The sequence below is a fragment of the Orbicella franksi genome, chromosome 8 (genome assembly GCF_964199315.1).
Source record: "Orbicella franksi chromosome 8, jaOrbFran1.1, whole genome shotgun sequence".
Taxonomy (NCBI): domain Eukaryota; kingdom Metazoa; phylum Cnidaria; class Anthozoa; order Scleractinia; family Merulinidae; genus Orbicella; species Orbicella franksi.
The window spans coordinates 5842146-5869645 of NC_138152.1; the positions used below are offsets into that span (position 1 = coordinate 5842146).

Here is a 27500-nt window from a genome sequence, read left to right on the forward strand (position 1 = left end):
GTGGAAAACACCAATTAAATTTAATGATGACTTTTAAGAAAGAAAGCTGTTGTTAATAGTGTTATTATTGTGTCGTTGATATCGTTCATGCCCATACATATCCCGAAGAAAGTTCTAGATTAAGACCATTACGTCATCGGAGATTTGTCAACGGCTACCACAGATGGTGCAATAATACAGTTTGTGTTGATCAAGTGATGTGATGTCTACAGTAAGAAAAGAATCATCAATGACTGCTTTGGAATGTGCACTGCGTTCCGACGGTAGTGCTAGGCGAACAGTTAAATTTTAAAAGCGCGGTTATAAGATCTAACAGATCTTCTTGTTTCACCAGAAATTTGGCTCGGAACATATACATATTTATATTTGTTTGAATCGTCGATGAAATGACCTTTTCCGGATATTTTTTCCTTCGGGGTCAACCGAAACCTCAGATTACAAAATCACGCCGAACCCACATGTTGCAAAAAAATCTCTTCAAAACCCTGACTTCGAAGCGATATAACACTTCAGCGTTAATAGCTACCACACATCGGCAGGCGGTAAATCTATTCGTTAACAATCCAACTTTATCGTGTTAAAATTTCAGCGAAATCGAACAAAACCAGAATTAATTCGAATTTTTTTGTGACCTCACTTCCCAGACTTGTCCTAACAAAGGAAGCAACGGTCGCCCATAGCAACCGAAAGACACGAACATAACAAAGCCGACGTTTCGGCCAAAAAACTCCACAATTATCGCCTGAGAGTTTAAACTTCAATGGGAACATCTTTTTCGAACCTTTTTCAACTGATTTAGACGAAAGACTGGCCTCGGCGGGCTACAAAAACGACAAAGAGAAAAAACAGAACAAGACAGCAGAACAAGCCGATAATATTTCATCGCGTGGCTTTCGACACGAAAACGAAAATACAGCTTACTTCTGGATAAATTCAGCCTTAGAAGCCAGCAACCGGTCCCAAATTACTTTCTGTATCCTTACAAATGTCCTGATTTCCATCTCCGAAAGATTTTGCCCCAATTTTGAGCAAATAAACATTTCGCCGGCGGCGACCGCCATTACGGTGGCTTGCATACTAAATTACCTAACTTGACAAAATTCTCCCGAGGGGGGGGGGGGATACGACAAATTTGGTGAGGATCAAAAGTAACGCCAATTTTCTGTCACGTTTTCAATCTGTGGTCACTGGAGTGACCAAAATCGATACATCGGTCGGGATAGGGTTTTTTTATGACTTGTGTGACTACTTTGCTAGCCCTTTACTCGTGGAAAACACCAATTAAATTTAATCATGACTTTTAAGAAAGAAAGCTGTTGTTAATAGTGTTATTATTGTGTCGTTGATATCGTTCATGCCCATACATATCCCGAAGAAAGTTCTAGATTAAGACCATTAAGTCATCGGAGATTTGTCAATGGCTACCACTGATGGTGCAATAATACAGTTTGTGTTGATCAAGTGATGTGATGTCTACAGTAAGAAAAGAATCATCAATGACTGCTTTGGAATGTGCACTGCGTTCCGACGGTAGTGCTAAGCGAACAGTTAAATTTTAAAAGCGCGGTTATAAGATCTAACAGATCTTCTTGTTTTTTTCGACTTCGGTGCGAGCAGACCCAAGCTTCCACTCGGCCAAATTTTGAGTCACGCAACCTGTGATGTTTACTCGCCAAAAGCTGTTGAAACAATAAATCTCATCTTTCGCGGGAATAAATTAAAAACCCAGCGCTCGTCAAAAATTATATTTTTTCACCAGAAATTTAGCTCGGAACATATACATATTTATATTTCTTTGAATCGTCGATGAAATGACCTTTTCCGGATATTTTTTCCTTCGGGGTCAACCGAAACCTCAGATTACAAAATCACGCCGAACCCACATGTTGCAAAAAAATCTCTTCAAAACCCTGACTTCGAAGCGATATAACACTTCAGCGTTAATAGCTACCACACATCGGCAGGCGGTAAATCTATTCCTTAACAATCCAGCTTTATCGTGTTAAAATTTCAGCGAAATCGAACAAAACCAGAATGAATTAGAATTTTTTTGTGACCTCACTTCCCAGACTTGTCCTAACAAAGGAAGCAACGGTCGCCCATAGCAACCGAAAAACACCAACATAACAAAGCCGACGTTTTCGGCCAAAAAACTCCACAATTACCGCCTGAGAGTTTAAACTTGAATGGGAACATCGTTTTCGAACCTTTTTCAACTGATTTAGACGAAAGACTGGCCTCGGCGGGCTACAAAAACGACAAAGAGAAAAAACAGAACAAGACAGCAGAACAAGCCGATAACATTTCATCGCGTGGCTTTCGACACGAAAACGAAAATACAGCTTACTTCTGAATAAATTCAGCCTTAGAAGCCAGCAACCGGTCCCAAATTACTTTCTGTATCCTTACAAATGTCCTGATTTCCATCTCCGAAAGATTTTGCCCCAATTTTGAGCAAATAAACATTTCGCCGGCGGCGACCGCCATTACGGTGGCTTGCATACTAAATTAGCTAACTTAACAAAATTCTCCCGACGGCGGGGGGGGGGGGGGGGGGGGATACGACAAATTTGGTGAGAATCAAAAGTAACGCCAATTTTCTGTCACGTTTTCAATCTGTGGTCACTGGAGTGACCAAAATCGATACATCGGTCGGGATAGGGTTTTTTTATGACTTGTGTGACTACTTTGCTAGCCCTTTACTCGTAAAAAAAAAACACCAATTAAATTTAATCATGACTTTTAAGAAAGAAAGCTGTTGTTAATAGTGTTATTATTGTGTCGTTGATATCGTTCATGCCCATACATATCCCGAAGAAAGTTCTAGATTAAGACCATTACGTCATCGGAGATTTGTCAACGGCTACCACTGATGGTGCAATAATACAGTTTGTGTTGATCAAGTGATGTGATGTCTACAGTAAGAAAAGAATCATTAATGACTGCTTTGGAATGTGCACTGCGTTCCGACGGTAGTGCTAAGCGAACAGTTAAATTTTAAAAGCGCGGTTATAAGATCTAACAGATCTTCCTTTTAACCGCGCGGCCATGGGCCGAGCGCGGTTCATGGTTTACCCGTGGTTTTTTTTTTTCGCACTTTTGTCTGCGACCAGACCCACGCTTCCCCTCGGCCAAATTTTTAGTCACGCAACCTGTGATGTTAACTCGCCAAAAGCTGTTGAAACATTAATAAATCTCATCTCCGATACTGACTTTCGCGGAAAAAAATTAAAAACCCAGCGTTCGTCAAAAATTATATTTTTTCAGCAGAAATTTAGCTCGGAACATATACATATTTATATTTCTTTGAATCGTCGATGAAATGACCTTTTCCGGATATTTTTTCCTTCGGGGTCAACAAAAACCTCCGATTACAAAATCACGCCGAACCCACGCGTTGCAAAAAAATCTCTTCAAAACCCTGACTTCGAAGCGATATAACACTTCAGCGTTAATAGCTACCACACATCGGCAGGCGGTAAATCTATTCGTTAACAATCCAGCCTTATCGTGTTAAAATTTCAGCGAAATCGAACAAAACCAGAATTATTTAGAATTTTTTTGTGACCTCACTCCCCAGACTTGACCTAACAAAGGAAGCAACGGTCGCCCATAGCAACCGAAAAATACCAACATAACAAAGCCGAGAGTTTCGGCCAAAAATCTCTAGAATTATCGCCTGAGAGCTTAAACTTGAATGGGAACATCTTTTTTTAACTTTTTTCAACTGATTTAGACGAAAGACTGGCCTCGGCGGGCTACAACAAAGACCAAGAGAAAAACAGAACAAGACAGCAGAACAAGCCGATAACATTTCATCGCACGGCTTTCGGCACGAAAACGAAAATACAGCTTACTTCTGGATAAATTCAGCCTTAGAAGCCAGCAACCGGCCCCAAATTACTTTCTGTATCCTTACAAATGTCCTGATTTCCATCTCCGAAAGATTTTGCCCCAATTTTGAGCAAATAAACACTTCGTCGACGGTGACCGCCATTACGGTGGCTTGCATACTAAATTAGCTAACTTGACAAAATTCTCCCGAGGGGCGATATGACAAATTTGGTGAGAATCAAAAGTAACGCCAATTTTCTGTCACGTTTTCAATCTGTGGTCACTGAAGTGACCAAAATCGATACATCGGTCGGGATAGGGTTTTTTTTTCATGACTTGTGTGGCTACTTTGCTAGCCCTTTACTCGTGGAAAACACCAATCAAATTTAATCATGACTTTTAAGAGAGAAAGCTGTTGTTAACAGTGTTATTATTGTGTCGTTCATATCGTTAATGCCCATACATATCCCGAAGAAAGTTCTAGATTAAGACCATTACGTCATCGGAGATTTGTCAACGGCTACCACTGATGGTGCAATAATACAGTTTGTGTTGATCAAGTGATGTGATGTCTACAGTAAGAAAAGAATCATCAATGACTGCTTTGGAATGTGCACTGCGTTCCGACGGTAGTGCTAAACAAACAGTTAAATTTTAAAAGCGCGGTTATAAGATCTAACAGATCTTCTTGTTTAATTTTTTTTTTGTCGGAGACCAGACGCAGATCTCCACTCGGCCAACTTCGAATTACGCAATCGGTAATGTTTACTCGCCAAACCTTGTTTCTTCAGGGTCAACAGAAATCTCAGATTACAAAATCACGCCGAACCTACACGTTGCAAAAAAATCTCTTCAAAACCCTGACATCGAAGCGATATATTACTTTAACGTTAATAGCTACCTCATATCGGCAGTATTAAAATCTATTCGTTAACAATCCAGCTTCATCATATTAAAATTTCAACGAAATCGAACAAAACCAGAACTAAATATTATTAGATTTTTTTTGTAACCTAGCTTCATTGCGTGAGTCGACAAAGGAAGCGACGGTCGCCCATAGCCACCGAAACACATTAACATAACCAGTGAACCTACGTTTCGGTCAAAAAAAAATCCAGGATTATTGCCTGAAAGCTGAAAATTCAAGAGGAACATCTTTTTCGAACTTTTCTCAAGTTATTTAGACGAAAAAATGACCTCGGCGGACTCCAAAAGAGAACGAAACAAAAAACAGAACGAGACAGTGAGAAGAGCCGATAATTTATTCACCGCGTGGCCTTCGTTACGTTCACGTTAAAAAAACCTTACTTCTGGATAATTTCAGCCTTACAAGTCAGCAACTGGTCCCAAATTACTTTCTGTATCCTTACAAATGTCCTGACTTCCATCTCCGAAAGATTTGGCCGCAATTTTTTAGCAAATAAACATTTCGCCGACAGCAATCACCATTACGGTGGCTTGCAACTAATTCGCTAACTTTACAAAACGCTCCCGAGGGGGGGATATGACGAAAAGAGCTGAAAAATGATGACCGGAAATAGAGTAATTTTCTCAGCTTCCAGTGTGCCAAATTTGCTGGAAATAGGTTCAAAACCGATATTTTTTTTTCGTTTTTTTTTTCTTCGGGTCACTCATGCTACCAAAACAGTTAACTTTTAAAAGCGCGGTTGTAAGATCTTAAAGATCTTCTTGTCTTTTAATCAATTCAAAGCAACCGTCCCTGAAATCTCAATCGAGAAAGACCAAACAATTTTGGATAGATTTCGATTAGGGAGTTTTCATCTAACGACTGTCATTAAATTGAAAGTAACGTAATCACTGAGGAATCGTGACGTCTTTTGCTTGTCACGCTACCTGTCGTGACCCGGCGTGACCAGTGTAATGAATTCCTATTCTCTTCTGTTTTCAGGGAGATATTATAGCTTTAGTTCGCAAAGTGGATGCCAATTGGTACGAGGGACGGGTGGGTGACAGAAAAGGAATTGTACCTTCAAGCTACTTAGAGGTAAGAACCCACTTTTGATCGTCGATTTAATTAAGTTTTAAATCCATGTCAATCTCAGTCTGTTTTTCTCTTGTAAATAAGGCCCCAAACGCACTAATGTGTATCCGTAAAAGTATCCGTTTTCAGATACTTTCAAAAAACGAAGCAGAATATTTTCGCCCACACTAGCGATTTCGTTTTCCTCTCCTGACCACACTAATTCGTTTTTAGTCGAAAACGCATACTTTTTGATACGTTTTCGTCTATCGTCCACACTGACGCTCGAAAACGCTGATGGAAACGATAGTGTATGACGGTTTTTTTCGGCACCGTTTTAAAAGCCTCCGTTTCCACGCATCCGCACTAGAAATGGAGTTTCCACTTTTAAAACCTTTTCATTGGCGTTTTCGGTCATTTTAGTAAGGACGACAGACGAAAACGCATCAAAAAGTATGCGTTTTCATTCGTAAACGCCTTAGTGTGGTCGGGGCCTAAGAAAGGAGTGTGGGGCGAGCCTTTTTCTCGCGTTCGCGAAGATAAGTACCCGTCGGACCCTGAGAGAAAAAGCCGACTGCAAGCCGTCTAAATGAGTCCGTTTGTCCTAGTAATCGTCAAATACGTTTGTCCTAATATGACACGAAGGTGAAGATCGGTCTTTGAAGATGTGTAATGAAATGTCTCTAGTCAGAACAAAGCACTTTGCTTTGAAGAAGTGTTAACATTCGAATGGCCAGTTTCACAAACTCGCTACGGCGGTTAACTTCAAGTTGATAAATAGCTAAGCGTTTAATCTGTGAACAAGCTCCGGCTGGAAAGGCCGAGAAGGAACTAACTGAGAGTGAAGTGGCCGAGGCGAGAACGGGGTGGGGGCTGGGATCTCCTCCCCTTCTCTCTCTTCTATCCTCTTTCTTCCCGTTTTCTCATCGCCCCATCCTCGCAGACTAGAGAGCCTGTTCACAGGCTACTTAGTGTTTCACCTGCCCGCTGCGCAGCCCGAGTGTTTCTTTAGAAGCTACTAACTTTGGTCATTTACTAAAATCTCAGTGGCACTCATTTCAATGATCTCTTACATTTCCAATTTCAGGTCTTCAGAGAACCTGAGGTTAAAGGTATGTAGAGAGTTTGCATACTCTTTATAGAGTTGTGGTTTTGTATCGTTCGTTCTGACGCTATGGCGTTTTCCTTTCTGTTTTTTCCGAGTCTCTATGGGGTTATGATCCATGTTCTTTTCCCTGATTTATTCCAGCACATTGCGCAAGATTTCTGTGAGCAAATACAAAACTAAACCAAACATTTATTTTAAAGGTTCAACAAAATGCTATTATTTTTTTGGTTAAACGCATTGTCTTCCAAGGTTAACGCTTGTTCGTTGTTTGCCAAACTTAACCTTGAGGGGCATTGAGCGTTCTGGTCTTAACAGACGGCGTGTATCTTGATGATGATGTTATTAATAGACCCTTTCCTCTGTTTTTTTTCCCCCGCAGTCATTCGACAAGAACAAATACGACAAGAACAAATGCAGCCGGTGCAATCAGCACGTGCGGAGCAGGTAAGAAAAACTGTCAGATATCCAAATATCAGTTCTCTCTACTGATTACCTTACATTTCTTTAAGGTTTGTTGCTGAGAATTTGCTGATATTTCAAGCCATTTCTTTATTCTCATCACTAATGTTGAAAATGAACGATTTATTCCATAAACGCAACAAAATTTATAACAATATTCATCTGCTTTTCGACCCGAACGTCCAGCTCACGTTTCTTGTTTACAACATGTCATCACTCGGACCTAGTCTCCACTCGGTAAATAGGCAACGCGCCTTACACAAAATGAACACAAAATTTCAGTTCGGAACATCCTCCCGCCCGATGCAGGGAGTGCATCACTACATGTAACTTGTCAACCAAGTTCAATAGAGTTCAACTAAAATGTTCAACAAGGTCTCATAAAGTTCAATTAAGTTCAGCTGTGCTTCAATTTCAGCTAAAATAGTAGTTAACTGCTCGGCATCCAACATTGCTTTGGCAAATAGTTTCTTCAGTGGCGTCTTGACACTCTTTACAAGACGTTCATAAAAGCCACCCCACCATGGGGCTTTTTCCACAATGAACTTCCACTGAATCTTCTTTTCAGACAAAGCACTTTGGGTCTGGTCTGATTCCAATACTCTCCAACATCGCTGTAGCTCCTTGTTAGCAGCCTTAAAAGTTTTTGCATTATCTGACCAAATAATGCTGCACATTCCTCTTCTTGCAATCATCCGTCTAAGAGCAAGGAGAAATCGCTCAGTTGTCATATCACATACCAACTCCAAGTGTATTGCACGGGTAACTGCACATGTAAATAAACAGATATAGACTTTTTCACCACTGTCTTTCAAATACAAAGGACCAGCAAAGTCTAGACCCACGTTAGTGAACGGTGGTGCAGGCTTAATTCTGTCTTCAGGAAGTGGTGCCATCTGCTGACCAAAGGGTTTTGTTTGGTAATGGCGACAAATTAGACAGTTCCTTAGTGTCTGACGGACGGTCGATCGTCCCTTGATCACCCAAAATCTCTGTCGCAAAAGTGACAAAGTGTGTTCAACTCCAGCATGTAGTTCACGGCTGTGAATATCATCAATTAACAACTTAACAACAGGATGGTTAGAAGGCAGGATAATAGGATGTTTCTCCTCTTCTGGCAACAGTGACTTGTGAATTCTTCCTCCAACACGAAGAAAATGACTAGTCGGACACATAAACGGGTTTAAATTGGCAAGGTTGCTGTCCTTCACTGGACCATGCCGTTTACATGACGCAATTTCTTCAGGAAAACCTGCTTCTTGTACATGAGATATCAACCATTCTTCTGCATTTTGTATCTCTAAACCAGTTAAAGGGCTGTCAATTCTTTCCTCTTCTTTCACTCTTGAGTTGCTAACGAATCTTCTGATCCAAGCAACAGTTCTTAGCAAGCGACTATACTTGCTGAATCTTGTGAAGTCAATAAACGGCTCTTTGGGTTGCACAACACAACTGACACTAGCTTTACTCTTCCTCTCTGGGTTAACAATTTCACTGGAGGGTTTTGACCTTAAATCCCCAGGCCAATCTTTTTCGGACTCTTGCAACCAAGAGGGTCCTTTCCACCACAAATGACTCTCTCGTAACTGACTTGCAGATAAACCTCGGGTAGGTAGATCAGCTGGGTTCTGCGGTCCTGGACAATACCTCCAAACACTGGGATCCAGCAACGACTGAATTTCAATAACACGATTAACAACAAATGGTTTCCACTGTGAGGCTGCTCCTCTAATCCAGTGTAACGTTGAAGAATTGTCTGTCCAACAAACAATGCGGCTAATGGGACAATCTATTGCACCTTTGACATAGGTGCAAAGTCTAGCAGTAATTACAGCAGCCATCAACTCTAAGCGCGGTAGGGTAATCTTCCTTACAGGAGCCACTCGGGTCTTGGACATCACAAGACTGGTAGATACCCTTCCATCTTCACAAACAACTCTCAGATAAACTGCAGAGGCATAAGCAACTTCTGACGCATCACCAAATGCGTGTAGCTCTACTTTGGGGTTCTGACCTAATGGCAAATCAGTGTAACATCTAGAAATTTGAAGGTGTCCAAGTTCAGAAATCTCTTGAACCCACTGATTCCATTTCGATGAGACTTCCATGGGAATTTCCTCATCCCATCCAACACCCTTGGTCCACAAGCTTTGAAGAATTAATTTTGACCTCACTGAAAAGGGTGCGATTAGACCAATCGGATCAAATATCTTTGCTGCTAAAGACGCCACCTTTCTTTTAGTGTACACTGTCTTTGATCTCGACTTAACAATGTCCACATCAATTGTAAAGACAAGGTTGTCAGTAAGTGTATTCCACTTTAATCCTAATGCTTTTGTGATTGGATGTGCTTCTGCTAGATCACTTTCCAGGCTGACAAGACTAACTGCTGCTCTGTCCCTCTCTGGTATGGCCTCCATAAGCTCAGATGAATTGCTTGACCATTTTGTCAAATTAAAGGCAGCTTTCTGCATAAGCTCAGTAGCACTTCGCTGTAATTTCAGCGTTTCCTGCACATTGTCTCTCCCTGAAGCAAAGTCGTCAACATAAGTGTTCCTCAAGATTTCATTTGATGCAACAGGGAATGTTTCTTTACACCTTTTCACATGCTCTTGAATAGTGCCAATGGCAAGAAACGGACTGGAAACAACTCCAAATGTGACCCTTGTCATTCTGTAAATCTTAGGCGTGGCCTTGGGGTCCAAATCTCTCCACAGATACCGGTGTGAATCTCTGTCTTCTTCTTTTAACTGAATCTGCAAGAACATCTTCTCTATGTCACCCATGATACCAACATAATTCTTTCGAAAACGCAGAAGAATTCCGACCAAATCTGGCTGTAATGCTGGGCCTGGCTCTAAGCAGCTGTTCAGAGAGACACCATTGCTATCTTTCGCTGATGCATCAAACACAACTCTTGTCTTGGTTGTCTGCTTGTCTTCCCTGATGATCGCATGATGAGGGAGATAGAACACCGGACGCCCATCTGTTGGTGTAATTTCATCACAAGGTACTTCTTCAGCAACACCGTTCTCAACATACTTGTTAATCGTTTCTCTGTACGATGCAGCTTTCACTGGCTCATGGAGCAGCTTCTTTTCTAGATTGTACAACCTACTTTCCGCTTGCCGGTAATTATCTTTCAATGAAATGCAATCTTCCTTCCATGGTAAGGATACTTCATAGCGACCATCATTGTATGTTAGTGTCTCTTTAAACTTCTTCAAGACCACATCTTCTGCATGAGTAGTAGAAATTGAACTTTCAGCAAGTCTGACACCAATGGACTCCAAATCCCAGAACTTTTGAAGTGTTTCATTCAATTGTTCTTCAACACTAATTTGAACATTCATAGACACAGTGCATTCTTGGCCATGACCACCTGTTGGCCCACAGAAGACCCAACCCAAAGTTGTGCGAACTGCAACTGGCTCACGGGAACCCCCTCTTACAATGTCTCTTGTCACAAAGGAATAATAGAAATCCAAGCCAATAAGCACATCAATCTCTTGTTCCTCTCTAGGGAATTCTTCAGGAAATGCTATGTTTCGAAGGTGACACCATCTTGTTGGATGAATATCCACAGCTTCAGCTGGCCGGCATATTACTGGTGTAGTAAGTGCCTCAATACATTGAGGCTGTCCAGATTTGTCAATAGGTGCCACAGTAAACGCAGTTCTCTTCCGCAAAGTGCTCTTGGTGGCCTCTCCACCAAATCCAGAAACAGCAATTTTGACACTCTTCCCATCAAGACCAAGCTCATCAATTACACTCTGCCGAACAAACGACGTTTGAGAACCAGGATCAAAGAAACATCTCACAACTTTTGAACACCCATTTGATCCACACAAAATAGCTGGTATGGTCTGCAGGATCACTTTTCCACCTGAGCTCACTGCAACAGAATTTGCCACAACTGAGGACGGCAAAGCAGGACCTGACGACGAGGGTAGTAATTCCGGGGCTGATTCCACCTTGACTTCTTCCAAGGGAGGACGAGCTGAATCCTGATGCAGGAGACTGTGATGTCTACCTTGGCAATGCTTGCATGGAGGTTTCTGGCACACTTCGGCTCTATGACCAGGTTCAAGGCATCGGAAACACAGGCCTTTAGACGTTGCTTTTCTGAATCTTTCTTTCACAGGTAATGACAGAAAAGTGACACATGACTTCAAACCATGGTTTTTGTAGCAAATGACACACTTGCCCTCTTGCGTTGCCACACATAATGCAGAGGTGGATAATTTTTGTGACCGGTTAAACTTGAAACGGTTTTCACGATTTCCAAGATTTTCCTTTGCCGGAGCTTTGGAATCAAGAGAAGGAGGCTGTGAAGACTCTTTAGCTCTTATCAATTGCTCCAAGAAAGTAAACAGTATTTTCACTTCCACACAGTCCTGTTTAGCTTTCTCCTCATTAAGCTCCAATTCCCATTTTTCCACAACTTTTTTTGGCAGCTTGTCAACTATTAGAGGCACAAGAACTGGAGCCAAAGTTTCAGAATTAAACTTTTCACCAAAGGACTCAACAGAGCGAACGTGACCTATCACTTCATCGTAGAATTTACGCATGGAGGTTGCATCATCAGAGCTCAAACGTGGCAAATGGATCAAGGATCTTACATGTGCATCAAGTATTAACCTTGCATGCCCGAATCTTTCCTTCAAGATTTCCAAAACTGGCTTGTAATTCGCTTGTACCACTGCAAAACCTTTCACCGCTTCAGCAGCCGAACCCTTTAGCGATCTCATCAAGTACTCTAATTTTTGGACATCTGCCAACGACGGATTGTCAACCACTGAAACTTTTATCGACTGATAATAGGGTTGCCAGCTCAAAACATTTCCGTCAAAGGTTGGTAGATTAATCTTGGGTAGCTTAACTTGTACTTGAGAGGACGACTGGGATACGGTTGGATTGCTTCCTAACAATTGTACTTCGGGAACTTGTTTACTTGCCAAATAACTTGTCATTTTGGCCATGCTTTCAATTACACGCGCTTCGTATTCATTATGGCTCTCACATTCCGCCTCGATCTCTTCATCCTCTAACATTGTGCACATCGTGGCTTGCACTTCCTGCAAGTCACTCCACTTACTTGCGACATTATCTTTCAACACTTGAACTCGTGCATAATTATCTTGTTGTGACAGGGCTTCGTCGATTAACTTCAACGTGTCTGTGACAGATTTTCTCAGGAATTTTCTCTTTTTCTTGATAGCTTCTAAATCTTTCGACATTTTGAAAGACCACAAATTTTACTAACCTCATATAATCGCAACAATTACAGGTCTGCACATTCACAGAAGTTCCTCTCGTTCAAAGTGCTGATGCAATACACATGTGGTTTGTTTGGCGCCAAATCGCCGATATGCGAAAACCAACTTCTTCGCAGTAATAAACGGATCCAACTCTCCTTTTGCTCGACCAATCGTCGAAACTGTTTCTCCAAATCCAAAATCCGGCTCGAAGGACCATGAAAATGAACGATTTATTCCATAAACGCAACAAAATTTATAACAATATTCATCTGCTTTTCGACCCGAACGTCCAGCTCACGTTTCTTGTTTACAACATGTCATCACTCGGACCTAGTCTCCACTCGGTAAATAGGCAACGCGCCTTACACAAAATGAACACAAAATTTCAGTTCGGAACAAATGTACTTTTAAGTGTAGTGATATCTTATGGAGAAATGATTTGGTTGTCATTCAGTTGGGAATTCTTGTTGTATTTGGTAGGCTCCTGATTTCGGAAGACCAGAACCCAGTCACGAATTCAGACAGCAGGCAACAAGAGGGTAAGAGTGCCGAACTGTATTTAATCTGTTAAAGTTTACGCCTGGTGAAAAATTCCAGCATGGAATGTTTAAGCGCCAATATTTGACATGAAGGTTCCCTTTTTTGTCGCCAGTCCCCCCGGGGCCATGTACTCAGGCCAGGCCGCTCCTGCTAAACACACGCAAGTGAAGTATATCGAGGAGCCAGAAGAGCCTCGCTTCAATACTGGTGGAATTGTAGCACATGCAGTCATCGATGAGCCGATAAGAATAGGCCACGAGCAAGGGGAAAGGTATTGTAATGTTCAACAGTAAATAGAGATAACTTAGTGAAGTGGAAATTTTAGGAACATGTTGGTAATTCCAGTGCAAGGATAAAAAATACAAAGAGTGAAGCAACTTGAGCGGTGCTCTAAGAAAGGATGTTAAACCAACACCAATAAAATTGCAGTCAATGCAAAGAACGCAGTTGACCAATCAGGACTCGAAGACAAAATATGCAACCAGCGCCGCTAAACGCGGGAAAGCGCGCGAAAACCGAGCCACGGCTAGTTTGGTCTCGCTTTTGATTGGTTGACAGAGATAGCATGTCCACTTGAAGCGCACTGCACGGTGAGCTAAAAAAAAGTGTTAATCTAGTCAACGAGAGTTGATGACTTAACTAATTTTCGCCCTCTCATTCTCGATTTTCCATCAAAGTTAGTTTCCGCTCGTTTGACAGGAAGTTGATATCAACTCTCAGCCCTTTTAATCGCATGCGAATGGTAGTCGATGATAAATAAGTATTTAGAGGGGAAGACACATCAGCCATAGTAGATGCGGGTCCTCTATCCTGATCGAATAGGAATTTGGAAATGACTACAGAACCCCAGAAAAACCCTCAGAGCAAGGCGAGAACAAACGATAAACTCAACCGATATATGTCACCGAGCCGGAATCGAACCTGGGCCACATTGGTGGGAGGCGAGCGCTCTCACCGCAGCGCCATCCCTGCTTCCCATGGTAACTGAAGGAGACACTCGTTCATCTCTAATCTTTCACTTAATCAACGTATTTTTCAAACTTGCCGGGTGCAAGCATTTGAGTATTGATGGTGTTTGTCTCTTCCAGGTACCTCGCCTTGTTCAGTTACGAACCTGTTAATGAAGATGAGCTGCGCCTTGAGGAAGGCGATGAAGTGATTGTTCTGGAGAAATGCGACGACGGTTGGTTTGTGGGTACGTCTTCTCGCACGCACTCATTTGGAACTTTTCCTGGTAATTACGTGAAAAGAGTTGGCTATTGAAGGTGAGTCTTTGGCGTTGTCGTCTCCGGAGCCCGCGATTCTTTTGGTAATCAGCAAGAATCGCGACCTCTGGCCTATTCTATAGTTGGACTTCCCGTCAAATCTGAAAAAACTGAATCCTGTTGGCTGAAAATACAAAACAAGTACTCTGCAAATGCGTAAAAAATCGGGCCAGGCAAGAGGTTGCGAGTTTTGGTGCTCATCAAAAGGATCGCGACCTCTGGGGAGGTGAATGAGTCTGGCTGATCAGTTGGAGACAACGTCAGCAAGCATGTGTAGAGTGAAAAGTGCAGGAAAACACGAGGGCAGTGGAAAGAGCCGGGAACAGGCTTAGATAAGACTATGTCGGCATAACTTTGAGCACTGTGAAGTTCTTTTGGCCGTTTGTAGCGTCAAGCGTTATTCGGCAAATTAAATTAAGCAGCATTAAAAAACAAAATTTGACCAAATTACAAATTACGTATTACGATCGGGAAGACTGTAAGTCAAGTAAATGAGCCTTTTATACCATTTCACAGTTTAGGTTCAGAAACAGGTCTGCAAACTAAATACAAGCAAACCTCCACTGACGGACACCTTCCGAGAGTGGACACTTGACTCAGGGTGCGTTTCTTTTAGAAAATCCAAGATTGGATTCTTAAATCCGAAAACGGATTTTGCGTTTCTTTTCTTAACAGATTAATCTAAGATCTCTCGGATCATGGTTCGTCAAAGGAACCGAAGAATCCACTTTGGGCAAGGACTCTTCGGTTCCTTTGATGCACCACAATCCGAGTAATTTTGGATTAATCTGTTTAATAAAGAGACGCAAAATCCGTTTTCGGATCAAAGAATCCAATCTTGGATTTTCTTAAAGAAACGCACCCTTAGTCCAGGTCCCAGTTTGCCTAGTTCTTAGACCTCGATATTATGCCTCGGTCAATCGTTTTCGGGTCACGTGGTCCGAGGCGAAAAGTTCGGTTACGTCACCGAAATCAATTGACCGTGAAGGCCTGGGAGAAAACCGTACAGGAACTAGGCAAGGTCCCAGTCATACACGGTTACCTGGACACGGCTCCTAAGTGTACACCTTCTTGTCTCAAAGATGTCCCTTAACAGGAGGTTCAATTTAAAAAAAAAAAATAGTTTGATGATGGAAGCGGATCACCACACCTGATTTTTTTTATTGTTCGGTATTTGTTGGCTAGTCATTAGTCACTTTAGCTATTACTTTGGGTTAAGATTTGCATTTGGAATTAAAAAATCCCTGCTTTTGTGTCTGTTGTTTCAGATTGCAAAAAAGAACAGCAGAAAGCCAGTGACTTTGCTTTCCGCGTGGTGACGTAAGAGAGGAAAAAGACAGTTACTACTTCGCCCTACCACCCTCAACCTTCGTTTGTCCCATCTGCGCTTTTATGAACATGCTATATGGCTTTTATATGGATTATATATATTATTTTGAGATTAAGATACTGCGAGATGGGTAAAACTGTGAACTGCTCTCTTTTATGAGAGTCAGTTTGTTATCACAGCAATATACAGCATGTACAGTGTTTTTATTGGCCTCTAAGTAAGAAAGGAATTTGATCTTCAAGTATAAGTCTGTTACATGTAGTTCAGGTCTTGTCACGCAGCGCCACCAAGCGCGTTGCGTGACAGAGCGCGACAGAGCGTGACAGAGTGGCAGAACTGGACCAAATTACATTAAGCTATCTAGACACTATGTAATATCTGACAATTTCTTTTCTAGTGGAGATAAAAATGAAAATATTTTAATCGTGCTTTTAGATACACATACTTAGGGAATTTATATCAGGAATTATTGGAAGAGATCTTTTTACCTGTTTTCTACTGGACTGTTTGACTTCTGTAATGTATTTTGAGAACGGCGAATTGACTTTTTCATAGCGTTTGTGCTTTGCATGTAGATAATACGCAACTAGGCTAAAAGATCAGGAGGTCATAGAGTGCTTGCTCTTGTTTTGAGGGAGCAATGCCTTGGGAACAAGAGTGTCTAAAGTGACAGGCGATCAGAGACCAAGATGAAACAAGAAAGATAAAAGCTTTGCGAATTTCCATAAGCAAGAAACAATTGGGGACTGGATCCGAATTGGTCAGTGCCATGTCACATGGTACCCAACATACTGCCTCGTCTGACGAGCGTGGTGGCCTGTGGTATTTAGGACAACATTGTTTATCAGCGAACAAAGATTTTGTCGGAAGTAAAGCCTATATTTTATACAATTTTCAAGGTAGCCTACTGAATGTTTTGTAAAGTATGTGAAATTAAAAGACTGAACAACAAAACTATTTGCCACTGTGTACGATCAATTTTAATTTTTAATTTAGCATTTCATTTTTGTAATAAAACAGTCTGATTTTACGCCATTGCCCTCATTTATTTTTTTTTCAAATGGTATGTTAACAATAAGCAGTGAAAGCTGGTACAGTGAACCCTGTATTTAGCTACCCAGGAGTCCTGGAGCCTCCATCTTTCGTACTAAGCTTAATAAACAGATCTCTTGCTGTCTCCCGGAGTTTTCTCGCCCCCACTTCGGAACGCCCGATCAAAATACAGTTTGGGCAGTGTTGTTATAAAGGGTCATAGTCCCTGGGACAACTAGCTGCATGAAGCGGGTTACCCTACACCTGCGGACAGTTGTCAAGGTACTAGAAATGCTATCGATTTTATGCAGTCCCCTTGCCACATCTTCAACTTTCTATAATTCTCTCTTCATTTTCTTGGCAATGCCGCTCTGCGATCAGAACTGAGTTGTGCGTCTTCTTACTGTTTTGCCCAGACCCTCGTTTCCAGGTTTCTCTCTGAGATTGGATAGTCCCGTTGACTACTAGCTAAATTCACCTCCGAGCCTCGCTTTTTCGAAGTACAAAAACTTCTGAAGTTTACCATGAACGCAGCGAATTCTCAAAGCAACCTTATTGAAACGAATTCACACGTGAAGACAGCACTGCACAAGATGGCTGCGATTTGAGAAAATTATCGTGTAAACGAGGCTTGCGAGTAAATTTTATGCAACTGACGTAATCGTGCCCTTAGTGGGCCGTCACGCAACTACAACGTTGTTCTGTAACCCATCTAACGTGACAATTATGCACATAGCAACAACACAGTAACGCTACAAGTTGCTATCGAGTGTCGTTTTACTAAAAGCGTCCACCACGGACAAGGCTGATTCGATACAGCCATCAAAGTTCGAGTGTGAAAACGCATCACCACAGGCGATAAGGAGAGGTATGTCACACAATACTGCACATCCAGGGATCCCTTCTACACTGCGTGACACTTGGGAATATCTCCATCGTATACAGCGACTGTTCACCGGCACTGGGAGGTCAGGAAGTATCTTGTTCACGTGTGATATGATGATGTCTTTGACATCGTTCGTGTTCATCTCTAAATGTTGAATGCCAAATGGCACGCTTGTGTGCACTAGGAGAGACGGTCCAATATCTTCGGGATCTGGAGAGGTGAGCAGGAAAACGTTAAGTTGAACGCAAAATTCTGACCATAAGCACCTAGCTGCCGAAAATGCCCCCCCCCCCCCCCCCCACCCCCGCCAAATCAGAGACTCATAAAGCCTGGCGATAACTGTTCCTCCCTCGCCGGTTTGGGAGCTTTTGAGCTTCAGCAAACCACAACGACGACGAGGGCAACGAGAAAGTCACCAAACAAAAGGCTTTAACGAGCAAAACAATGGCTGTACACCTGCGTTACAAATCTTTGTACATTTCTTTGTCGTCCTCTGCAAAGCAAGAACGTGAAATGATCAAGTTGTGCGTATCTTGAAACACGTGAGCCACGACGGCTAATTTTTCGCATTTTCTCCTAGAATTGATCGCTGGCGCTACATCTTCAGTTTAGATAAGGTTTCCGACTGCTCAGCTCACAGAACAGTTTAGACAACTGCGAAATTCAGCGGTAAAATATAAGTCCATTTTTTCCAGCCGTCGTCCTTGCTTGAGCTCCCTAATGACTGAAACAGCTTCTTGGATAATAAGCTCAGGCCGTGAAACCGGATGGCCGTGCGCGCGAGAATTGTCAGCGTTAGAGCTTATTAAAACTAGATCAACCTTGGGGTCTCGTTTAGCTCAAACTGTCCGCTTACCTTTACCAAATCTCTTTCTCGAGTCCACGGATATGAACCTTACACATGGACTGTCCACCACGTACTTACAAGTCCACGGGACATCTATTTTCACTCCCTGATCAAAATACAACGCTACAGCGTATCGCGAAGAATATTGCACAGTTTCCAAGGAAGATCTTTCGCTTTGTAGGAAATCCTGAATGGAGCCCTTCAAGTTTAGAAGTTGTGGTGTTGGTATGGTGACAATAACTGAATCAAATTCCGAAGAGTTTTCTTTAAGGTCTGTGACCTGCCATGTTTTGGCGATACGAGAGTTGTTCTCTGGTTTTTCAAGTGTGTTGATTGCACTGCAGTGCTTCTCGTAGAAGACGTTAGATTCTGAAAGGAACGCAAAACAGTACTCCTTTTACAGGACAAATACTTCTGGAAATTTGTCTAAATATCACAAAGAAAGCTTCTAAATATCTCGAAAACCCCTTTAAGTATCCCTTATTTGTGTTTTAAAAATAAAACAATTTTGAATCACATAGGCAAAAAAATTTCACAACTACTTTTGCAGTACGTAGTAAAAGGAGTAAAGGAAGAAGATTCAGGCTGTCAGAGAAAAAATCTCAGCCTTATACATGTAGTCTATAGTCTACAAATAATAAGAATGCAGTTTAATACGTGTTTTTACGTACCTCTTCCTAACCGAGTTCGAGGGCCGTAATGCAAGTTACGGACCGAGTGGGGAAAAATGAGAATCCGTAACTTACAGTACGGACCGAGAAGACGAGGTTAGTAAGATATTTATTATATCTCTACTGTGTATGTGATGGGCTCAGGAACGATTTCTATTCACGCAGAACGGCTTCAAATTTCTGACGCACTTCGAAAGCAACATGACTCAATTTGAAACCGTTGTTAAGTGTCTCTTACGTCGTTAGCAGGTTTTAATACGCAATTTCAGAAGTAAAAGAAAGTTTTAAACTTTTAATTGCTAAAAACGTTAAGAACACTTGGCGATAAATCACGAAACATTTAGGCAACAAAAAGAGCTTTAAATTTTAGCGGGCCGTACAGCAGATTATGGCCCGCTAAATTGACCGATCACAGCGCGCGTACTAACAGAGAGATATCATGATGAACAATATAGACATACCGTAATGATTCGATTTAGCACCCGGGGCACTTATTTACTTTTGGTACCTCGAGGGAGAGTGCTTATTCCATGCAGGGCACTTATTCTAGGCTCAATCTCCAACTGTGGGTGTTTCGGTGCGCCCGCGTGGGCGCTTATTTCATTTTTGAAAAACAACAGAACGTTCAAAAAAGAACTTTAAAACGGTATTTATTTTAAAAAAAGCGAACAATAACAGAAACTGTAACAGTAACAAACATACAGTGAACGTTCAGTTAACCTGACGGAATTTTAATCTATTTCAACGCCGATAGAGATCATTCGTTTGAAGGAATTATGAACTCACATGGACATAGTGGTGTAGAAAATCAGACGAAGACCAATGTTTATGTAATGCGGCATAATGTGTGTGAGCAATTAAGACGTAATTAAGGAAGATGAACTGTTGTTGATATGTACTCTGATGGCGCTGTAATATTATAATATTAGAACAGGGGCGTTTGTTGGAATGGGGGCGCTTATTGGAATAAGGGCACTTATAATAAAAACACATTCAAAAGGGGGGCGCTTATTGGAAGGAGGTTGCTAAATCGAATCATTATGGTAACTGAGGGAGTCACACACCTGAAGAATGCAGAAAATGTTTGACTATACTACTCATTCCTGTTGGTGCCACAAAGTGTTTAACTCCATTTTGTTTTTTCTCTCCCTCAATGATTCCATTAAATGGTACCAACACATTAGAAGATATCAGCTCCTGATAGAAGCTAGAGAACAATCACTAAAGTTAACTTTGACTTGTAAACATGTAGAAAAAAGTCATCAATTAATATTAACTTAACATAAAGTTTAGGGGTTTCCACATACCACCACATTGTTGTTTCCAAGATAGTGCCCCCCATGGGTGACACTTAGAGAAAAACTCCCAGGGAACAATATTACCTCATTGTTAAGATATCTTCAATTTCTTGGCTAGCCTTTGAATGCAGCTGCCCTAAAAAACTCTTCGCTAGTTCAGCTGTTTCACAAGCTCATGGCGGTGTTGACAGTCTGGATCATGTGTACTGAAGACATCTGCTGTCGATTGTCAATCAATACCCTCAATCAACCCTCAGTTGACACTCCATCAACATCTAGATCGACAACCTGATCGATACTCAGCCGACACTAGATTGACACTTGAGCGACATCTCTATCAACACTCTATCGACAGTTGGTCGATAGTTGGCAGAGTGTCATCCGACTAATATGTATCCATCAATTGACTCTCGATGGGTTGTCAAGGGGTGTCTGCAAAAATTGGTGAACTATCGACTGACTGATGACTGAGATGTTGATTAAGTTTTGATCAAGTGTCAACGGAGGTGTTGATTGAGCTTCATTTAAGTAAAGATTGAGTGTTGATCGAGGGTGTCACAAGGGCAGATCTAGGGGAAGGGTGCAGGAGGTGTGCACCCCCCGCCCCCCCTCTGAGATGAAGCTTTCTTCTTCATATTCGTTTTTAAAATTTGTTTACTTCTAGCCCACCACTCAGTTACGCCATTCCTTAGTGGTGCACCCCCTCCTTTGAAAAATAATGGATCCGCCCGTGTATTGATCGACACTCGACCGCGGATGCCATTAGAACACATGATCTAACAACTCCCGGTTGGTTCGGCTGTTTCACAGGCTTAAAGCGGCGTCGACAGTGCTATAGTGGATGTTGTGGTTGAGAGGAAGTGGAGGTGTTCCCTCTGCACAGAGAGGTTAACGCAGGTGACAGCATTAAATTAATATAGGCTACTTGCCTTTCGTGTGATTTTGCATAAGCCGACGTGGCTGAAACGTATTGGGCTCCAAGATCGGCAGTGCATCGTGGATCACTGGGGTTCCTGTTGGTAGTCATTCGTCCACCAGCACCTCGAGACTTCTCCCAAACGGTAATGTTTAAGACGTCCTTTGGAAACTTTCGGCGAAGTAACGAAGCTGTTACCGATCCCGTGAATCCTGCACCGACTATAAGTAAACGGTGAGGCGAAGGTATTTTGTCGGCAAAATTCATTGCATTGGAAAATTCTAAATTTGACGAAAAGCACTTCCTATAACTCGCAACGAAAAGTCGCACGGCGCTTTGTGATCAGCGGGTAGCCCCATGGAGATATAAACCACAGTTTCAGGAAGGTGAACAAGAAAATGGACAGTGGTACAGATTGTTTATGAGGTTTCTCACGCAAGTCTTGGCTTATGGCCACGGTATTTTATTCAGTTTTTATCCCTGTGGAATGTTAGACGTACAAGAAACCTCTAGATATTGACGGTCGTCCTCAACGGGTCGCAAAAATGCAGTTTGTTCGAAAGCTTGTTGGTAGACCGGGCCGACCTGTGTCGAACATTCATCAATCGACCGAGGATGAAGCTCTTTCACTGAGGCATTTACGAAAGCTTTTTATGGAATTCCTTCATTCACCTGTACCACTAACTGTGCGAGAACAGGAATCGAAGCTGTATATGATGCTACCATTGTTCTGCAAGGTGTTTGGACAAGCGAAACCAAGCAGTATGACTGAGAAATTTGGCGATGTTTGCCAATTTGCGGCACATGTTTCTCGACTTATGGTGAACGAAATTCGCCGTAGAGCGGCAAACCAGCCCAAAGAAACTGCTAGTAAAATGATTATTGACTTTCTAATGCGTGATTCTGCAGAGGACACTGTTTCCGGCTGGAATCTACTGAACACATTGAATATTCTCGCTTCGGCAGATACTCCTGTTGTGGAATGCATGGTCGCTGCGAGTTTACCCTCAAATATGGTCAAATGTCTTTATTTATTCTACGATTTACCTCCTCTCGAGAAAACCAATGAAAAGAGTACCGAAGACGTTCAGGACGATGCTCTAACGATACAAAAACTGTACACTCAAGTGCTTGTGAAACTGTGCAATTATTTCGCTACGTCACGCGAGCTTGTACACACAGATGATCTCGCCTTGCTGTTCACGGCAATATCATGTTCGATTCCTGAACACAATGTACAGTGGAGAAGTTGCGTGTCCGAAATATTGATGACTTTAACTCGCCATGGTTTAGACAGGGATGTGGTACACTACATTCACAGTAAGTTTGGATCATGCCTAATTGCTTTTATTGTCTGCCAAGACACCGCTTTTCAATACATCGTTGTAAAATCTGTATTGTTGTGACTATTTTCCCGATAAGCTTAATTTTTAATAATTAAGCATGTTTTGATGTCCAAGTTGGTTTGTATTTCAAACATTGGCGAGTTGTTCATATTCAAATTTGGGAATATTTTATGAATTCAGGGCAAAATCACTGATTCCTTCTGAAGTGATTTATTTTTGTGTTAGTTAAGTCTGAATAATTATTATGTAAAAAGCTGTTTCATAGGAGAGAATAATTAGAAAATTATCGCATTATTATTCAAATTAAATATTTCTTTTTGGACAGAATTTCATGTCAATCGCTTTCAAAACAAATAATTGGAGGAATTACTGTAATTTCGATCAAACAGATTAAAATTGAATTACTCAGTATTTAAGTAGGTCATGCCTATAAATAACATGTAGTTTGTCACACAGTACAAAATAAGCTTTGCAAAACACAGTAGGCTGGAAAGAAATAATTATTGTGAAAATGCATTTACTGTAAAATAGACTTGATTGCTTGTTCAAAACATAATAATTTATTATAAACAAAATATATTCATCAGTTTTTGCATTTTTAAACTTAAGTTTTAAGCCCTGTCCAAATGGGAAATGTTTGGTGATTAAACACGATCAAACATTGTTTCCAAAGGAGACATAGACAGCGTTCCCTGGTTATGGAAAAAGTCAGGGGATACAGTGCTCCTTAGAATTGTTGGTGGGCTGCTGTCCTCCATATGCACTAAATCTTTGAAGTCAATAAAAGCTTTATTTGTTTCATTGAAATGTACATCATTTTTTCTTCAGGTAAATCATGCTTTGCTCAGTGTCTGATGAACATGAGGAGAATTCAACAAGTCAATCCTCTGGAACTTGTAGAGATGATTGTCACATTAGTTTGCTGTCTGAAAGACTCATCCGCCATCTCACATTATTTATTGGCTGACTTTCGAAGTTGTCATGGTTACCTGTTTTTGACAGAATTACTCTTAATGCTCGGCGAGATGACTGGGAATGAAGCACGGGAAGCTTGTAGGAATGTTGTTCTTCTTGTATCGTCACTTGTCATGATCGGTCATGTGACTTTGAGACCTCTTGTCAGTATCGGTGGCACTCCCTTTCAGGACCCTGCATTTGAAATTCCTGAACCAGTTGGTGGAGGTATGTTTACTACACAAAATTGCAAAGTGCCTTGCTACATGTAAACTTGGCTTTATGTTAAGGTGCGGCATTTGGTTTGCTATCAAATGCCTGCCAGTATGTAGAATTACAGTCGAACCCCAACTAAGCAGCCACCTATTAACCCCTTCACTGCCAGCCCCTATGTTACTCCCTGTGCCAAGCCTATTTTCCTCTTTTTGAGGTATTTAAAGTTGCCTCGAATCAAATGTAGTTAACTCTTTAACAATAGAACCTAACCCAAGAAAAGTATACATTTTTAGTGCAGAGTGCACTATTGGGATGGTTATGGGGGTTGCCTGCCGCTAAGGAACTAAGGCGCTATGGCGCTATGGCGCTATGGTACTATGGCCCTATGGCGCTAAGGTGTAAACTTTAATGTTTGTTTAATTAATTAATTTCAATTAATTAATTAGTCTAGAGGCAAGGAAGTAATGGGAGTAGGGTGGGAAAGGTACATGTGTACTCTACGTAAAACACATTCCATCGCCGTCGCTTAACTTTGAACATCGCAAAGCTATATATTTGTTTCAGGTAACCCCTTGCTCTCCTTGTGGTACCATTCTCCTTAGAACAAAACTAATTTGCCCTAAACGCATGCGTAGATTAGTTAGGGTTCGTGGCTTCTATATTAGGTGAAGGATACATTGCATACGGAATCACGCACAAATGTTGAGTGGTTTTCCTTATGGTAGAGCTCAACATGTAAGACGCATGCGTTCTAGCATTGTTAGTGTTATACACTATCTTTACACGCAGTATTTTATATATCGTATCATGCGACCAAGGACGGCAGTTATTTTTCAGGTAGCGCCAGTTGTCCCTTTTTATTGCAAAAGTGAAACGTTACTGGGGTGCGTAGCTTTTAGAATTACAAACAGGTCGGTTCAACAAATATCATCTGCTGTTTTCAATCTACAATAGTGTGCTTGTCAGAGTTCAAATATATTGCTTCTCCTTAGCGACTTGTTTATTTCTTGCCTTAATTGTGTCTGTAAGAGAGACCAAAAAGTTCTCAAGTTAGTGGCGTTAATACTCCACAAATTGTAAATTTGTAACAAAAGAAACCAGGAAAATGCTCAAATATTGCTGCAGACGCCGTGGCACCTAATGAAAGCGCAAATTAATTTAATCAGTCTTTGAGGAGACTCATTCATATCGGCCAAGTAGCGCTGTTTATCTTCAATACTTTTCGTTGAAAAGCTTCTCAGCCATCAATATCGTTGTGTGTTAATTTTGAATTGTTTTATTGTTAACAACAAAGGTGACAACAGAAAAAGAAAGTGGTATTTCGTGACTATCTGATAATTAAATTAGTTCTTGTTCATCGGTAAAAATTTGCATTTTTAGTAAAACATCGTCTCTGTTCCGTTTCTTCATCACTACATCAGATATTTAACTTTCTTTCATTTATCTCCAAAAAACAAGGACATCTTCCGTATGTTTTGGAGAAAACAGGGGTTTCATATTACATGGCTTTGCGAGGAAAACAAAAGTATCAAGTTACAAAGTTGGCGTGAAGAGCTAAATTGTCACGTTTGCTGCTTCAGCGTATTGTTGAATTTAAAATGAACGAAAATCAACTTAAAGCACCAGTAGTAATTAATTTGTACGTAATGTTTGGACCTTGAATGAAAATAAAACCTTGAAACATACACACTGCAAAGGGGAAAAGCCGTAGCAGACTACCAAGGTAGACACAAACCGGAAGTGAACCGAGCAGGGGTGAGTACTTATGGGACTACTGTATCAGAGCTATCAATTGCGCTCTGCACTATCTGAGATTGTCTCACTAGTCTGAAACTGATATAAAAAAACTTATATTTTGAGCTTAAGCAGTTATTGATTTTTGACATTTAATACCTGATGATGTCATCTGAATATAAAAATTAACATAAATTAGTAAAATTGTGGGGGTACAAATATAAATTTGTCTGCATAGCGATTAGTTTCTGCTACAAAACAATGGAGCAAGTCAGCGTTGATAAATAGGGCAAAGTAATCATGTGGTTCAAACCCTACCATCTGTACTTGTATACCAGAATTTCCTGTGAATGGAACATCACATGGTGTTGTTCCACATGCAATTAACCAAACAAGGGGAGCTTGTTGTTGCCTTGCCGGTCTTTGCCTTACACAGTTCACACAATTCCTACCATCCCCTTCATCAGAAGTTTCATTGTCACTGCTTTCTGCAGAATACTGAGCAATATTGTCTTTGTTAGATGAAGACATGAAACCAAGAACATTCTTCTGGCAGACTGGTAACTAATAGTTACCAATCTCCCAAGTAGCAAAGATCCCATAGGCTGAAGGGTTTTACATTTCATGTGCCAATGATTTGACTGTAGCCTTCAAAGTCTTGATGTACTCAGTAGGTCAAGAAGGCATGTGAAGGGTAAGAAGCATGACGTACTCAGTATGTCATACAGGCAGTAGAGGGGTTAAACAGCCACCCACATTAGGCGGCTAGTAAGCGAAGTCCCAGTGAGGGCTTAAATTCTATGATGTTTTTACCTCTATTGAGCGGCCAGCCCCCTTTAAGCGACCACTATCCATTTCCCCAAGGGTGGCCATTTAATAGGGGTTGAACTGTATTTGGTTGTTGAATGAATGTTGAGCCCCATTCTTAAACTTTAGGAAAAGGTTTTTTCCAAGCGGTATTTCACATCTTCGCAATTCATTTGCAGGAAGTAGTGTGAGAAACATTGAAGCATTTCAAGTTCTACAAAGTGTGTTTTGCAAGGTAAAAGAGTGATGAAAAAATTTCCACTGTAAACAGTGATAACTATAAAATGCTTCCAGGGTGCCAAGAAAACCAGTATTTGAGCTTGCCCTTAGGGCAAGTTGTAACTTTGATATACTAGCCCGAAACATAGCGAGTCATTCTCACTAGCTTCCAATGCATTTCCCCCCTCCCCCCCCCCCAAAAAAAAGAAGACGAAAAATCAAAATTGAATATTTAATACAATAATTTCATTGATACAGTACTCACGGCTGTCAATAAGGGAGGCATCTGTCATGGCTAAGCATGCTTGATTGGCTTTTGATGTTAGGGGTGAACTTGCTTGTAGCTGATACATGTACAATTCACCCATAATTAAAAGTAGCAAGTTTGTACAGTTGTGAAGATCAAGGTTACAGATGAATCAAAACTTATTACAGCCCTGGTACTTCATTCTGTACTTAGAATTTCCTCAAACATTTTTCCCCAAAAATCTTCACTTGCCTGTCAGGAAAGTGTAGGACAGAAACCATTAACCTGTCTGCAAAGTCTATTAGCCTGGGTTATTGGGCATGACTTTCTTTGGGCACTGGCTTCTCTCCTGCTTATTGATGTTTTTGTATTTTGCAGACAACAGACAAACTCCTTTGTTTAAATATTCTGGATTGCATCAACAACATCTACTGCTCGGACAATGCAAACTACTTCATTTTGGAACCACAACACACATTGTCTCTGTTTGTTGGAACAGTGCCAGAAAAAGACACTGAGGTGCAGGAGAGAATTTTCAAACTGCTGGAA

At 41.2% G+C, this 27500-nt stretch overlaps 3 protein-coding genes across 5 annotated transcripts in view; 2 read left to right on the forward strand and 1 right to left on the reverse strand.

The window, feature by feature from the left end:
- Positions 1–16808, forward strand: part of LOC145494420 (uncharacterized) — a 47641-nt gene extending 30833 nt beyond the window's left edge. For all 3 annotated transcript variants that reach the window (XM_081473886.1, XM_081473887.1, XM_081473888.1), the window contains 7 exons: positions 5744–5839; positions 6903–6927; positions 7303–7367; positions 13124–13182; positions 13296–13454; positions 14272–14448; positions 15717–16808. In XM_081473886.1, coding sequence (XP_081330012.1) covers positions 5744–5839; positions 6903–6927; positions 7303–7367; positions 13124–13182; positions 13296–13454; positions 14272–14446 — 579 coding nt within the window. In that variant the 3' untranslated portion in view covers positions 14447–14448; positions 15717–16808. The remainder of the gene's footprint in view (positions 1–5743; positions 5840–6902; positions 6928–7302; positions 7368–13123; positions 13183–13295; positions 13455–14271; positions 14449–15716) is intronic.
- Positions 16809–16935: 127 nt separating this feature from the next.
- LOC145494431 (renalase-like) lies at positions 16936–21774 on the reverse strand. The gene is made up of 4 exons (XM_081473904.1): positions 21442–21774; positions 20279–20421; positions 18553–18912; positions 16936–17906 (listed from the first exon to the last, which is right to left on the reverse strand). The coding sequence occupies exons 1-4, from the start codon at positions 21693–21695 to the stop codon at positions 17563–17565; spliced, it is 1101 nt and encodes a 366-aa protein (XP_081330030.1). The 5' UTR covers positions 21696–21774; the 3' UTR covers positions 16936–17562.
- Positions 21775–21808: 34 nt separating this feature from the next.
- LOC145494415 (WD repeat and FYVE domain-containing protein 3-like) overlaps positions 21809–27500 on the forward strand; it is a 49614-nt gene continuing 43922 nt past the window's right edge. The window contains exons 1-4 of the mRNA XM_081473878.1: positions 21809–22748; positions 23603–23956; positions 26665–26720; positions 27330–27500. The exon at positions 27330–27500 is cut by the window's right edge and continues 77 nt beyond it. Of these exons, the coding sequence (XP_081330004.1) occupies positions 21974–22748; positions 23603–23956; positions 26665–26720; positions 27330–27500 (1356 nt within the window). The 5' untranslated portion in view covers positions 21809–21973. The remainder of the gene's footprint in view (positions 22749–23602; positions 23957–26664; positions 26721–27329) is intronic.